The 15,993-nt window shown below is 33.7% G+C and overlaps 1 protein-coding gene across 1 annotated transcript in view; it reads left to right on the forward strand.

The window, feature by feature from the left end:
* The window catches only part of TOX (thymocyte selection associated high mobility group box), a 340,045-nt gene that overhangs the window by 290,189 nt on the left and 33,863 nt on the right, over positions 1-15,993 (forward strand). Inside the window, exon 4 of the mRNA XM_049781969.1 lies at positions 3,478-3,759. Within this exon, the coding sequence (XP_049637926.1) occupies positions 3,478-3,759 (282 nt within the window). The remainder of the gene's footprint in view (positions 1-3,477; positions 3,760-15,993) is intronic.

The following is a 15,993-nucleotide window of genomic DNA, read 5'->3' on the forward strand; positions in this document are numbered from 1 at the left end:
ACAGTGGTGAATACTAAGCTAACTCATATAAAAGCAAGAAAATACTAAGTATCTTTTCTAAGTCAGAAAGCCATATTGACTCAAATTTATGGTTATGCCCCTCCACACTGTATGATTGATCTGATTTGATGTTAGAGCTGTTGTCTGACTGGACTTACATGACTGGTAACATATTTTGAAGTAATACTGACGAGGCTGGTGAAAACAGATGCTCTATTAAGAATTTCATTGTCTCTAACCAAATTGATCCACTGTCCCTCTTTATCTATACCTACATTTTTCTACTAATAGTTTCATCAAGGCAACATAAATTTTAGTACACAGATAATCAATGTACAATCATACTTAATTGCAAAATGGTATAAAAGATAGGCATTGTAAAGTGAGTTTGCTTTAAATTTTAGAAGGCCGTTGGTTATAGTCATAAGCTAAAAAATATCAGAAGTGGGCTGAAAACAGTTGCAAAGTAATCATGCTTTGTAACTTTTTGTTAGGTTATCATTTAAATATATATATATATAATATAGTTGATATTTACCATAAAACATTGTTGGTAAATATTTAATGTAAGGGCTTTTAATAATATGTCCTCCTGCAAACATATATGTAGAAACACAAATGATTTATTTGATGCAAAGTTAAGAAAGGGGACACTCTCTTTAGGACTGTGGCAATTATGGCAACATTCATTATTCTAGCAACAATTAAGAAACTGGTCTAGTGGCTATGGGTCTAAGATAAAGGACAAATTTGGAAATTAGAAAATGGACCTGAAATGAGATGTACTAATACTATCTCCTTTATGTGTGTTTTTTAATTGGTCCTGAATTTTATATTTATATCTTTGTCTGTTGTTGGTACAACTCTTATGGTTATATATGAAACCTAGTATTTCATATGGAAGATCAGCTTTTAGAAGATAGGGGAATAGCTAAAAAGGAAAAGGAATTTTAGAAAATGTGTGAAGGCAACATAAAAAAAACTATGTAAAATAATCATTAACTTAGGTAGATGATATGTACTGAGATATGTTTGATTATTTCTAACTTGGAATTTTTATGGAATATGTACACTGTTGAGCAAACTACTTAATTATAGTAGGAGTTATGGAAATCTAGATTTGAATGATGCAGATTTTACTCAAACTGTGATTTGGGATTGCCATTTAAACTCTCAAGGCTTTATTGTTTATATTTATTTATTTATTTATTCACAGTTTTATTAGGACTATATCTTGATTTTCATTTCCATAGACTGAAACTATCATCGGGCACTAGCATCTCTAATAGAGTTAGTTAAATAGCAATATCTGGATAGTGAGAGATTTCATAAAAAGGTGAACTGTGAGTTTCATTTGAAGGATTGAAGCAATACACATATATATATATATATATATATATATATATATATATATATATATATATATATATATGGAGAGAGAATGTTGCTTCAGACTAAGGTAGCAGCATATGCAATCATGAACTTTCTTCAAGAAGAGGGTTGGTTGTCGAGAATACCTAGATCTATGTCTGAAGCAGTAGCTAGATTAATATAGTTAAAAGTGATATTAGTCAATTTCTGCTTAGAATACAATTATATGGAAGACGATTCTTATGTCACAACTTTTATTTCAAATGAATCTAAGTAAGTAAATGATTTCAGATCATTGGTACAAAATGTTTTTTATTACTAAAAAAAATGGTCTCTGATTTGATTACCTAATTGGCCTTTGCAGTATGTTATATGTCATAACAATATTTATAGTTAGGTAATTAGCAGACATTTGAAACCAGGTGTAATTGTTTTAAATAAGAGAAATAATGATATCAACTTTTATTTTTTGATTTAGAAATGTAACTGTAACTAAATGTCTCTTCACTCCCTCCCTTTTTTCTTTTTTTTTTCCTCTTTCTTGATTTATAAATCCTTTATCTGTCTTCATGAACTCCCCAAATCCCTTAAACTGAACTGCTCATAGATAAGTACCATGGAATTGTCCCCATTATTTTAAGTTTAAATATGCCATAGAAATGTTAAATGAAATCTACCTTACTCCTCTTATACAATACATTTGACCTCTAGATATGTTAAGAGCTTCATCCTCCAATGCTTTTAATTCTAATCCTTGCAGAGACAAAATTCATTGCTTGAATTACAAGAGTAAGTCTCATTAAGGCTAAAAAGCAGTGACCCAGATAGCATAATGGATTAATGTGGTGACCTGGCAACTTTAGAGCTTTACTTTCAAATATGACTGTAAAGTCAAATTGTTTCAATAGCCAATTAATCAATGGATTAATCCTAGTATGCAAGTGTTCTGAGTCTGGAAGTTGATAGAGTCTTTGATTAATATAAGCCTATATAGAATAAATCTGAGAAACATAGAACTTCTTTCTCCCAAAACCTTTCTTAATCATCAGAATAAAATAAGTAGAGATTTATTCATGAATGCTCTAAATGGTATAATTACTAATAATTATAGAATAATTTATAATTTTGACACTATAATAAGCATCAATATTTTGAAATTTGTACCATGTAAATTTATTAATGATATGTGTTTGCATCTCATTAGTATTGAAGACTGTAAATACAACTAATCAAATAATGAATAATAAAATGTAACACTGAATTCTCAAGTCTAGTTATAGTATCTCTAGTTATTTCACACAACTAGAATCATTCTATTCTGGAAAAAGAAATAAATATTAAAATGTGGGTTGTTCAGCATAAAATTGTAGGAAATATGAAATTTTCCTATACATGGATGTACACGGAATCTATTATGCTGAGTGAAATAAGTCAGAGAGAGAGAGAAAAATGCAGAATGGTCTCACTCATCTATGGGTTTTAAGAAAAATGAAAGACATTCTTGCAATAATAATTTTCAGACACAGAAGAGAAAAGAGCTGGAAGTTCCAGCTCACCTCAGGAAGCTCACCACAAAGAGTGAGGAGTTTATTTAGAGAAATAACTACATTTTGAACTGTCCTAATAATGAGAATGTATGAGGAAAATGGAAAGTCTGTCTAGAGTACAGGCGGGGGTCGGGTGGGGAGGAGGGAGATTTGGGACATTGGTGATGGGAATGTTGCACTGGTGATGGGTGGTGTTCTTTACATAACTGAAACCCAAGCATAATCATGTATGTAATCAATGTGTTTAAATAAAAAATATAAATAAATAAATAAATAAATAAAAATAAAATTGTAGGAAAGCGGTTTGAGAGCATTGAGAACATTGTGGAGAGAGGAGAGAGGCTTTGCTCAAGGTCTAGACTTAAGAATTTTTAGGGGATCTTATGGTGATTCTAAAGACTAAACTGGGATTAACTGCATGTAAAGCATGCTATACCTGCTATACCTATACCTCCTATACTGTCTCTCTAGACCCTAATTTTTAAGTTAAATCATTTTTTATTCCAAACCATGTTTGGAAAAAATAATCTTCCTTTCTGCTTATTTTCTTCTTTTATAGATGCAAGATATAAGGAGCCCAGAAGGAACTCAGTATAGTTCCCATCCTCAGATGGCAGCTATGAGACCGAGGGGTCAGCCTGGTGACATCAGGCAGCAGCCAGGGATGATGCCACATGGCCAGTTGACCACCATCAACCAGACCCAGCTAAGTGCACAACTTGGATTGAACATGGGTGGAAGCAGTGTTCCCCACAACTCCCCATCTCCTCCTGGAAGCAAGTCTGCAACTCCTTCACCATCCAGTTCGGTGCATGAAGATGAAGGCGATGATACCTCTAAGGCAGGAATCTCTTTTTTATTTAATATATGGGGGAATCTCACTCTCTAAAAACACTTTGATATGTGCCTTGACCTGAGCAGAGTAAAATTTATATCAACTGAGCAAGAACTTTGAAGCATGTGTGAAGCAACAATTTAAAGTTAAGTTATCTTCTTGTCCAGAGATACTTTTTATTCCCTCTTAAATCCTAGAAGCACAAATATATTATGCTTAAAGTTAGAATCCATCCACAACTATGGGATTTACCTAGTAAACTTAATTTGCTCTTCAGTCAACAGAATATATTTTTAATTTAACCATATTATTTTAAGAAAACATTTCAGGTGATAAAATGGTCATGTGTGTGTGTGTGTGTGTGTGTGTGTGTGTGTGTGTGTGAGAGAGAGAGAGAGAGAGAGAGAGAGAGAGAGAGAGAGAGAGAGAGAGAGAGAGATCTGTGTGTGAGTGACGTTTTTTGCCTGAAACCTTTGATGTCAACTGACCCATCCATTTTATATTGAGAATTAGGAAAGTTAAATCCAGGAATATTAAATGACTCCATTTCAACAGCAGAAGCTTGAATGTTTACTGCTTTCCTTTTATGACCTCATGCCAATATGGTAATCTGTGTCCATCTTACTGCTAATGGCATTTAGAGCCCAAATCCTCAAAAATCTCCTTCTTCTAATATACAAAGGCACTGTTTCCACTTCATAAATAACTCAAGGATCAATTACAGGACAGCTAGGGACTACCCACTATAGCCAAGAGCCCACTGAAAATCTTCAAATGACTCAGGCCTTCACTTAGTCAACCTATCCTTTCTGTCTCACTCACTTATTCCCAAGAAAATCCCCAAAACTACTACAGACCATGATCGACCCTCACTCCGCTTTGCCCTCATGATATAGGTTGATGTTTCCACACAGGACCTAGCTGTAGGATATGCAGGATATATAGTTCCTCTTCCTGGTAATTATTTTCATGAATTTGCTCTTATCGTTTCTGAATAAAACCAGTCACAAGCACAGTTTAGAATGTCCACACAACTAACTTGATCCTTTCCATCTGCAAGGTCACTCTTTTGTTAGTGAGTCTGTATATTAGGGAGTAAATGAAGAGGCAGAAGGAGACTGATTGATATTGAGGAAGTAATTAATGGAACTAGAGAAAGACTGGCCTTTAGTTGATCATGAGAGATAAAAATAATTTTCTTAGCATCTATGGATTAGTCTTATAAACAGTGTCAAATGATGAGTACCTATACCTGAATGTGAATACCAATAATTCATTTATGGCCAGTGATTTTATTATTGGTTTATGCATGGATAATTCAAATTAATTACCTCAATATAGAAGATAATACTCTACTGAGAGGGGAAAAATTAATGTTCTGCTCATAGTAAAGAGCAATTTGTGCATCTGGACTATATCCTTATCAGTCTTCTTTGCTGACATCTTAAGAAATTTGTGAAAACTGATAATATCTTCCTCTAGAAAATTTTATGCAGAATTATTCTTACTCACAATAACATCATCTACACTCTTCAATTAACATGAATAAATGCCTAAATTAAAGCTAGAAATGTAAAGAATTAACACTCTGAGCAACCACCATTTCCTGTGGGCCATACGGGCTGGATCTTATAATTTTTCTGAAATATTAATTTATATTTTGCAAGTATCTATTATGATATAAAATTGTTTCACTGAGTAGGCTGCCCAAACAATAAATATACACAGATAAAAATAACTTAGATAATCATCAATTATTATATAACATGCTTATTACAATTTCTATACTACAGTAGAATGTCTATTAGTTATGTATGAAAGCTTAGGGATGGATTTCTCCTGGGGTTAGGCATGTGACTTGCATATGCACATCCCTGTTCAATCCCTGGCACCACATATGATTTTCTGAACACTGGCAGGAGTGACCATTGAACATAGAGCCAAGAGTATCCCCTAACACTGCCAAATGTGACCCAAATCCCTCATCCCCTTATAAAGGAACTCTTCCTTTTGAGCCAGGTGTCATTGGTAGAGATTGCTAGTACTCTGGTGGTGGGTGTGATATTGGAAAGTTGCACACCTAAGATATTATTATGCCTGTTTTTTATCATAGTGGATAAAATAAATTGGGAGAAAATTTATCAGTAACGAGTGCCCTCATAACATGACTCTATACATATATTTTCAAGTTCATGTTAAGTTTCTCCTCATTTTATATATCCTAAAATCTACTCTAGCTCTACTAATCTTTTATCCTCTCTGATCCGAAATTCACCTACCCACTTATTCAACTTATACTTATAAACTGGATAAAATAAATACTTTGTTTAAAATATTCAATACTGTCACCACAGTTTAAGAATAAATTGAAGAGCCAAAGAGATAGTATACCTGATAAGGTGCTGGCTTTGCACAAAGTCAACCTGGGTATGATCCAGAGCATCACATATGTTTCCCCGTAACCCACCCAGAATGATCCTGAACACAGAGTCTGGAGTAAGACCTGAACACTTTCAGGTGTGCCCCACCACCCAAAAAAAATAAAAAGATTATATTGGAATATTTTCCTTATATTTGAGCAGAACTTGAGTGTTGTGCCAAAATGGCTATAAATTAATTTGAAATTATGTCAATTTAAAAAGATCATTTTAATCATTTCTAACCTGAAAGCTCAAATGACACTCCTCGAAAAGAAACTTCCTAAACTTTCAACACTTTTCAAAACTTACCTCTTTACATTTTTCTCTCACTTGAGTAATTATATCATAATTTTACTTAATCGTTTCAAAAAAACTAAATGTTTGTTTTGACAGAGAAAAAAGTATAAATATATTAGTCAAATGTTATCACCCTATAAACACCATCCCTGGTTTGGATGGCTATAGAGTCTTGTTGATAGTCTAAGGTGATAAGCATACAGTAAAATATCAAAGAAATAAAAACGTGAGCAGCATATATAATTCAGTACATTTAAATTATCTGACATTGCAAATATCATTTTGTATCTTTTTCCCTTTCATGAAATTATAGGCAAAGAATAATAAAATAATATTTCATCCTTTTATTTTTTTTTACTTTTCTTCTTAAGATTTCCTTCTGTGTTATGGGTAAATCACAGAATTTTAGATTATTTTTAACTCTTAAATGAAAATGACTTCATTTAATATCAGTACTAAAATAATTTAGCTTATTCATCCTTATATGTTCATACCCATTCAGATGTTCTAGATTTACTTTCTTCTTTCTTTAAGATTGTTCTTATATTATCATTACATAATTTCCTATTTGGAAATGTTGAGCTCTTTTTATTCTCTTCAGTAGCTCCCATTAATTCACAAAACCATAAAACTCTAACATTCATGAGATTCTTTACTCTTTCTTCCTTGATAATTCTGACTCCAAATACATCCCTTGTTTTTCATACCAGAAAAAATTGATATTTTCTATTTAAATGTAATTTAAAGTTCTATAATTGAATAAATTCCACAAAACTGTTTTATTTCTTTTATAACTATTTTTTGATCAAATACTTCATATTTCTTTCCTTGGATATAAGTTTTCACTGACTGTTATTCTTTCTGTTTCACTTTGAAGATACAGCACAACATGGAACCATGATTTTCATTATTGTTTTAGCAAATGTATTACCTCGTTGCCCTCTCTCAAAAACAGTCTGCTTTTAGTAGTGCGGTCTAATTTTAAAATCTACTCTTGCCTCTGGTGTCCTGCAGCTTCACTGGCTATGTGTGGATTTCTTTTAAGATACACACACACACACACACACACACACACACACACACACACACACACACTTGAGAATGATTAGCTATATCTAGTAATTCTCAGGAGCTCCTGGCTCTGAACACAGAGTCACTCTGGCTTCACTCAAGGTACCATGAGCCAAACCACAGATTGAACTGGTGTCAGTCACACAAAAGACAAATGTTTTAACCCCTGTGCTAGTTCTCTGACCCTTAAATATATTTGAATTTATTCATTTCTGTACTTCATAACTTATGTAAAATTTTAGAGCTATTTTTATTTTTCAGATATCTCCCCCTATTCTATTTTGCCTTCTTTGTAATTCTGTAATTCAAATCATATATGTACTAGATTGCTCACCCTTTCCCCATGGCCCTTTTCTTTCATGATTCCTATTTCTTTGGTCCTTTTTATTGTATTCTGATTAATTCACTAATATCTATTTTCAAGTTCATAATTTCTTGTGTTTTTTTCCTCAAATATTTGCTATACGTTGCCTGCTCCTTTTCCAGATATTTGTCTCATTTGTTCCTAATGTCCTTTCTAACTTTGGTGAATTAAGACTTTAGGATTATGATCCTCTTCTCTCCTATGATCATTTTGCTCTTTTGCTTTTGGAATGAGAGTTTATTGTTTTTATAAAAATTATATTATGACTATTTTAAAAGTTGCTTCCTTTAAAGATGACTTGTGTTTGATTCTACCACTCTTGGCTTGAATTTTTTCAGATCACTCAAGAATCATGCATTCAAAGTATAAATCTTTACAAAAATTAGCTTTAGCTTGTCACTTATCACTAAGTTATGTTCCCTTCTCAGTTCATTATCACACTTGTAGGTTCTGAAGAATACACACAAAAGGAAATAACTTTTCCTTTCAGCAGGGAGTTTACTATTCTTTCTTCTCACTTTTCTTTTTGACTTCTATCTTTTCTATAATTTTTTAAATTTTATTTTATTGAAACCACTGTGACCTACAAAGTCCTTCATAGTTGAATTTCACATGTATAGTAAATCAGGGCCATTGCCAGCACCAATGTTGAGCTCTTTCTGCCAATGAACCCAGAGTGCACCCTATACCTCCAGCTTTCAACCCCTGGCCTGCCAAGTATTACCTGCCCATTTAAGTTTAGATTGTTAAAGTTTAGGTCTCTTGACTCTATTGTTGTTGACTCTGGCTTGGATATTAAGTTCTGTCCTTTTTTTCTCCACCAATGCACCTGAAACCACTTGGCCTCTGACCCCCATACTTCCTTTTTTTCTTTTATTTTTAATTTTATTTAAGAAAAATTCAGAGGAGTCAGGGAGATAGCATGGTAGTAGGGCATTTGACTTGCATGCCGCCAACCAGGGATGGACCTGGGTTCGATTCCTGGCATCCCATATGGTCCCCTGAGCCTACCAGAAGAGATTTCTGAGTATGGAGGAGTAACTCCTGAGTGCTGCCAGGTGTGTCCCAAAAGCAAACACAAAAATAAACCAGAAATATGAGTTAAAACAAAGTAATTCATGTTCCAAGTTTCTATTTTAAAAAAAAGTGGAAGCCCCTATTTAAAAGATAAAAATATAAAAAAGAGGGAATTAGCATTTTTGCATAGCTAAAGCAAAAGTTGGGGAAAATAGAAAGAAAAACTTTTGGTCTAAGAATGGGATGTCCTTATGCATGAAGCATCCTGCCATAAAAGTAACTACAGGCTGCAGATATACTAAGTTGTCTAACGCCAAAGTCTCTCTTCATGGTCCCAGGAAAATATTTTCTCAATCACAGTTGTCACAGTCAGGCTTCAGTAATTAGAGATCTTGGTTTCTGCACAGATCATATTTCAAAATGAATGTTACAAAGCTTCTCCTGGTTTCATCTCACCCTTGGGTGGTGATGCAGGGACACCTGCGCTGAAAGTAAGTTGCTGCTGTTTCCAAGTTTTCAGGATGTCATATGAACCCACTCTGAAGCAAGTTAGTGCCAAAGCAGCATTAGGGCCTTCCCTTGATAAAAGTTTGACTCCTGGTGCTGATGCAGAAAAGCATGCCTGTTCCAAAAGACGTCCAAGGTTCAGGAGTGAATGGTCAATGTCTGATTGACTGAAGTCTAAGTCAAGTCATCTAGTCTCACATTTTAAGGAATTCTATAAAACATCCTACTCTACTTAGCCATTGTATTTGCCTTTATCTTCTGAGCCTTTAGTTCATTTGAGCTGGCTCAGCAACTGTTTTCAAAATAAATATTGGCTTCAGTACTAAGCTTGTTGGTGGGGGGGGGGCTTCTTACTATCACTTGCTTTTTTTCACTTTAAGAGTTTTTTGTTTGTTTGTTTGTTTTTGTTTTGGGGCCACACCTGTTTGATGCTCAGGGGTTACTTCTGGCTATGCGCTCAGAAATCACCCATGGCTTGGGGGACCATATGGGACGCCGGGGGATGAACCGCGGTCTATCCTACGCTAGCGCTTGTAAGGCAGACACCTTACCTCTAGTGCCACCTTCCCGGCCCCGACACTTTAAAAGTTTAATAGTTCGTTACTGGTTTATCAATCTATGTACTTTCCCCACACTGTATAAAAATAGATTGTCGGTTGTTCTTGTATTTCTCAACAAAGCATAGCACAAGTCAGTAGAGTAACAAATAAGTGATCCTTTAGAAAATAAGGTTTTTTTTTATTTTTCTAAAGAAAGATTCACAGAACAAAGTAAAACTGATAAAGCAATTATTTTACTTTTACTATGAAAAGCATTGAACTAACAATAAGAATATTTCTAATTGGATCTTGGAAATTTGGAATTTTATTCATTGGACTTATTTATTATGCAACTCAAGTGAAATAATGTGTATGAAATTTGTAAGGAATTTCTTAGGCCTCAGCAACTAATAAAATGTTCATACAACTACAGTATGTATAAAGTTTATTTGAGAGAAATCATAGTTGAGTTAAGAGGCTCATTTAGGTAAAAATTAATATTCACTTCGCCTGTTTGTATCAGATCCCAAATAACTGTTCCTAAAATGCAGTCAAGTAATTAAATTATTCTAGACTATAGCAATTGCAAGGTGTGTATATTCTTAGGTAATTCATCTCCTACAAGATTGAATGTACTTGATTAATTCATGAAATAAAAATAAATTATGGCTAAACATATGCACCTGGCATTTATTCAGTGGGGTCTATCTCAACAGTTTATATCTTCTCTCTATAAGGTGAGAACATCTTGATTCAAACAGAAAGGAATAAACATGTTGTCTTAGGTAGGCAAATTTAGAAAAGGCCAAGTGAATCCAACAGAAAGGGATAAATATAACTTAAAGGTATATAATTACAATCAACTCTTTTTCTTGCTTTAAAGTGATTTTTCTGGACAGTAGCCCACAATCTTTATTTATGTTAGGTCAATGAGAAATCTTGTTAAAGTAACTCTGAAATAATCCTCAACTCCTTTTTCAGTATCTGGGATCCTGAAAATGAAATGTTTTTACAGACTATCCTATAAATACAGTGCTATTGAATCATTTTAAAAGTACAGTATTCTTCGTTCATTTTTCTAAAATTGATGTTTGAGTCATTGAGTGTACTGTTATTATTAATGATAATAATAAAGTCCATGGTAAAATGAAAGAAGTATTACAGCTTTGCTAATTTCATGGTAACTAGATTAATTACTCTCCATGCTTATTTGAATCTATTCCCATAAGAGTATTTTAGATGACATAGTTTAGAAAGAAATAAAACAATGAATTTAAAAAGCAAAATTTTCACGTACACCAGCACAACCATCACAACAAGTGCTGTGATATGTCCTGTTTCTGTGGTGAAGATTTTATAATATTTACTTTATATGATCAGAGTTTTAAGTGGAGTCCTATGTTGTTTGTTCTGCCTATTATGCAGATGGTGCTTGATTAAAATCTATTTTAAACTACAGCGATCACTGCAAGATAGTGTGCATTAAACAGCCCTCCCATCTCCATTAAAGGCTTTGGGACTGTGGCAGTTTATTTTAAATATGCTTATAGATGTTTCGAACTTCTCTAGGGACATTTCCGTATCAGTGATTCTCTTTCTTTGATAGACTTAACTCCTATACTTATTTTACAAAGTATTATCTAAGCAATGCCATTGACATATGCTTTTTTAAGTGAAAGATTATTATTTTCTGGTTAGAAATAAGCTAAATACATCACTATAATTAAGCAATAAAACTTGACAGGAGGTGGATTAGTAGACACCTAAGGACACCTTTAAGGACTTTAGAAATAAATCTGTGTCCACAAGTGAAGCATCTTTGTAAAGCTATGTGAGTCATATTTATATTTTATGCATTTATTTTTTCATTAATGCCTTAATTGAATGTGAAACAAGTCTGTAAATGATTGATTCTGACTTCTCAAAGCTGAGATATATAGTCCTCTTCTGAGTTACAATGAACTTTGTCATGTGTTTTGAATGGTCCATGCCTTCTAATTCTAAGCCTTGCCCAGTACCAAAAGTACAGGAGTGAAAGTGGACATTGCCCTACCCCATGTCAAAGCATACTGTTGCCATGGAATGAAAAGCTTCATGGGATCTGATCACTGTCAGCATCCTTTTCATCATGAAAGGATTTTTTTGTACTTTATGTGATTCTTCTTTGTTCTAAATATTATGATGCTAAAATTAAATTTCATTTTTTATTCTTTGAGATCTTGCAACTTTAGAAATATTGTTCTGTGACTGACTCTATATTATGTCCCCAAATGATAACTTACTTTTAAAGTTAACCTAATTAAAATAAAATAAAAATGTTATTTCCTTAGGATGCACAGACTAAATGTCCTCTGTTCTGCCACATGAACCTGGTAGTTATCTTTTTTTCTACAGTACAATGAACATTTCCACCATTCTATAAAGTTCTAAGAGATAGTGTTGCTCTACTCTCTGGAAGTCAGGGTGTCTTAGAAAATTAGGATATAAAATTATAAGCTTTTATCTAAGTAAGAATTCAGAATTCAGGCAATACTCAAAATTAAGGTCCAGGTCATATTACAAGTCCATTTAGCTAATTTTTCTACTATAATCATATTCTCCATCAGTGGGCTCATTGCAAATAGTTCATGGTCAAAAAGCCACATATCTTTCAAAATGTAACCCATTACTGGCTTGTAAGTGAATCCAAATTATAGAAACATTTTTGTCTTAAAGAAGTCTTTGTATATGAGCATGTTCCATGTGATTTATTTTTTAATATCTGATGAAAATACCTCCAGAAAGTAGGTCTTCAAATTCCTGGTTCAATACCCAGAATTTAAAATAGCAGCCTATTTCTGTACCCACCCAAACATAAGAAAAAAAATATGAATAAGATATAAGACCTCCACAGAGCAGTGCAGACAGCCTTAAATTTCATATAGTGTGCCCCAAAACTTATATACATTACTGCTTCAAATGAAATAGTTAATTTTTGTTACACTATTGTTGCATCTCCTAGTCAAATAGATTGTGAAAATCCAGTGAGAGTTTATAAACCAGCAATGTTGAGCAATAGAGCCAACTGTTTCATTCAAAGCACATTAATTTCTTAAAAATTAAGATAATGTACACAAAGATTTTGTTTTGTTTTCTTCTTCACTGTTTTTGCTAAAAGACTAATATTATAATACAGTGTAGGGGCCAGAGCTAAAGCGCAGTGGTAGGGCGTTTACCTTGCATGTGGCTGACCTAGGATGGACTTGGGTTGGATCCCTTTGCTTCTCAGATGGTCCCCAAGCCAGGAGCAATTTCTGAGAGCATAGCCATGAATAACCCCTGAGCGTCACCGGGTGTAGCTCAAACAAAACAAGACAAAAATTAAAAATATTATAGTTTAGTTCTATAAATGCAACTTTATGACCAGAGCATGAATGGGTCAGTGGAATATTACAGTTGATAGGTTACTTGCCTTGCACGCAACTTACCCAGGTTCAATCCTCAGCATCCCGATTGGTCCCTGAGCATTGCCAGGAGTAGTTCCTGAGTGTAGAGCCAAGATCAAGCCCTGAATATTTTTGGATGAGGCTCCAAAGCCAAAATTAACGACACATATACGTAGTTTGGGGGAACTACTTTGTTTGCTAAAGAAAATAGAGTGGGTCTTAAAAATGAGTGTTTTGTTTATATCATGTACACTAGTCTTTGCAAACCACATTAGATTTGTAACTTTTTTGTGTGGCAGAAAATAGAAACTAAGAAAATATGAAGAAAACCATTTCAATAGACTGTTGCTTCTGTGCATGGTGAAACAAAGCTGAAGTAACATGACAAACCTCAGTGGTCCTCTGACCATACTGGGAATAAACCCCCAGCTTCACAGTTTAATTTATCTTAAGTAGTCAGCCAGATAGACATTGTGAGATTGAGCAAGAGTGTTTTTGGTGAGAGAAAAATCACAAGAGAATCAGAAAAACAGAGACAACATCCATATAGCAAATAGAATATATCGGCTCATGAAATTATTTACAATGTCTGCCTGGGCAAGAAAAAATTGCTCCAAAATATTAATTGTGGCTTTTTCATTTGTAAGTAGAGCATCTGTCTGGCAGTAAGTTCTTGGGACAGTCCCCCAAAATAGAGCCAAATATAAAGAAATATTTGGTTATCAAATATAAAGGAACTATCCTCTTTGTACAGCAGGACCATCTATCATCAGTAGTTCTAAAATCTGCACCAGACTGTCCAAAAAATAATTTTAAAATGGAAAAAGATGACTCTCAGTGGTTCTAACACAATTTCAGCAAAGAAAAAAAGAAACTAATTTTAATAGTTTGTAAAAAAAAAACCTTTTATTTAAAATATTTACATTGAATCATAGGAAATTTTTCTCTGACGATCATTTCCAAAATAATAAAGTCTGTAATAATGATAATTTCCAGTTTTCATATCATTATATTTCTAAATAAAATATAAAGTGAATCTAGGTCATATTAAACAATAGGTCCCCATATCATTCCCTTTGCTGGTTTCCTATTTCTAAATATTTCCTATTTCTAAATATTTAAGAACAGCGGTTCTTAAATAGTCATAATTGCCAGTATGTTTAGTTTAGAATAGTTTTCTGGTATCAATTTAGTTTAAATATGCTAGGTTTGTGGCAGTTTCTCAAGGGAACAACCACTTTACCTTTCTGATTCATCTTTGGGAAAGTTAAATTCAAAAAAAAATTTAAAAATAATATTCTAGTCTTACTTCACATGAGCTTGTCAGCTCATATTGCATCTTGTCAAAGGAGGTAGATCTGTTCCCTCAGAGAATTTCAAAATAACATTTTAAATATGCTTCTCATTAAAAGTAAAGAATTCTCTGAGTATTTTCCCTATCCTTATTGATTTCTAGGTTTATTCTTATTGATTCTTATTTTTAAACTATGGCCATATGTTATCATCACACATTAATGTTAAGGTCACTGATTTCCATTCATTTTGTATATTTTTCAAAAGCTATCACCTCACCATGTTATAATTAACATATGACTATGATTTACAATGTTTAAGCACATGTAAATGCATAATGATTCAGTAATCACATGACAACTAGTTTTCAGTAGAGAAATAAAAACCCCAGTAATTTATGCCCAATTTTACAAAAATGTGTCCAAAACTGCAAGAAAGGCATGAGCTTAGATAATTTATCACACCCACTGGCCTCCTATGAGATTATGCATCCTCAGCCATACTGGCATTTTTTTTTTGTTTTTTGGGCCACACCCGGTGTCCCTCAGGAATTACTCCTGGCTATGCGCTCAAAAATCACTCCTGGCTTGGGGGACCATATGGGATGCCATCCTAGGTCAGCGCCTGCAAGGAAAATACCCTACCACTTGCGCCACCACCTCAGCCCCATAGTGGCATTCTTTTATCTTAGTTGCCATGACTAAAAAGTTATCTAAGATTAGCATAATGTTTGTCTTACTTTCTAAATGTCTAAACATCAAGTTTTCAGAGAGGAAAAGGCATCATTGATCGTAGAAGTATGAAGGAGCAGAACACCCATTGATAATGTCAGCTCCCTTGGAAGCTACTGCATGTGGATCTTATGTTAGTGGGGGAGGCTTGTGGAAAGGATAACCCTTCAGAATAGTGGCACTTGATCTACTTATACTTTTAGAGCTAAGAAGGAGTCTGAGAAAGATCTTTTCACTTTGTAGAGATCTATGATGTAACCTAACACGAATTAGTTAATGTCAAATATATTCTAATTGTAGGTGTCTTAAATATATCCACTGGTTTTTCTGCTTCAATTAAAAATCCAAATCATGCAAATATTTATAATTAATGGTATGGAAATAAATGGGAGTTTTAACATTTTTTTGAATAGAAAAATGATAATACAGTAGATAGGATGTTTCCCATTATGCCGCCAACCCAGGATCAATCCCAGCACACATAGGATCCCTGAGACTATCAGGAATGATCCCTGAGCATAGAGTAAACTCTGGGCACTTCTGAGTATGACCAAAAATCTAAAAGCATGTTTTTTT

The sequence above is a fragment of the Suncus etruscus genome, chromosome 10 (genome assembly GCF_024139225.1).
Source record: "Suncus etruscus isolate mSunEtr1 chromosome 10, mSunEtr1.pri.cur, whole genome shotgun sequence".
In the NCBI taxonomy this organism is placed as follows: domain Eukaryota; kingdom Metazoa; phylum Chordata; class Mammalia; order Eulipotyphla; family Soricidae; genus Suncus; species Suncus etruscus.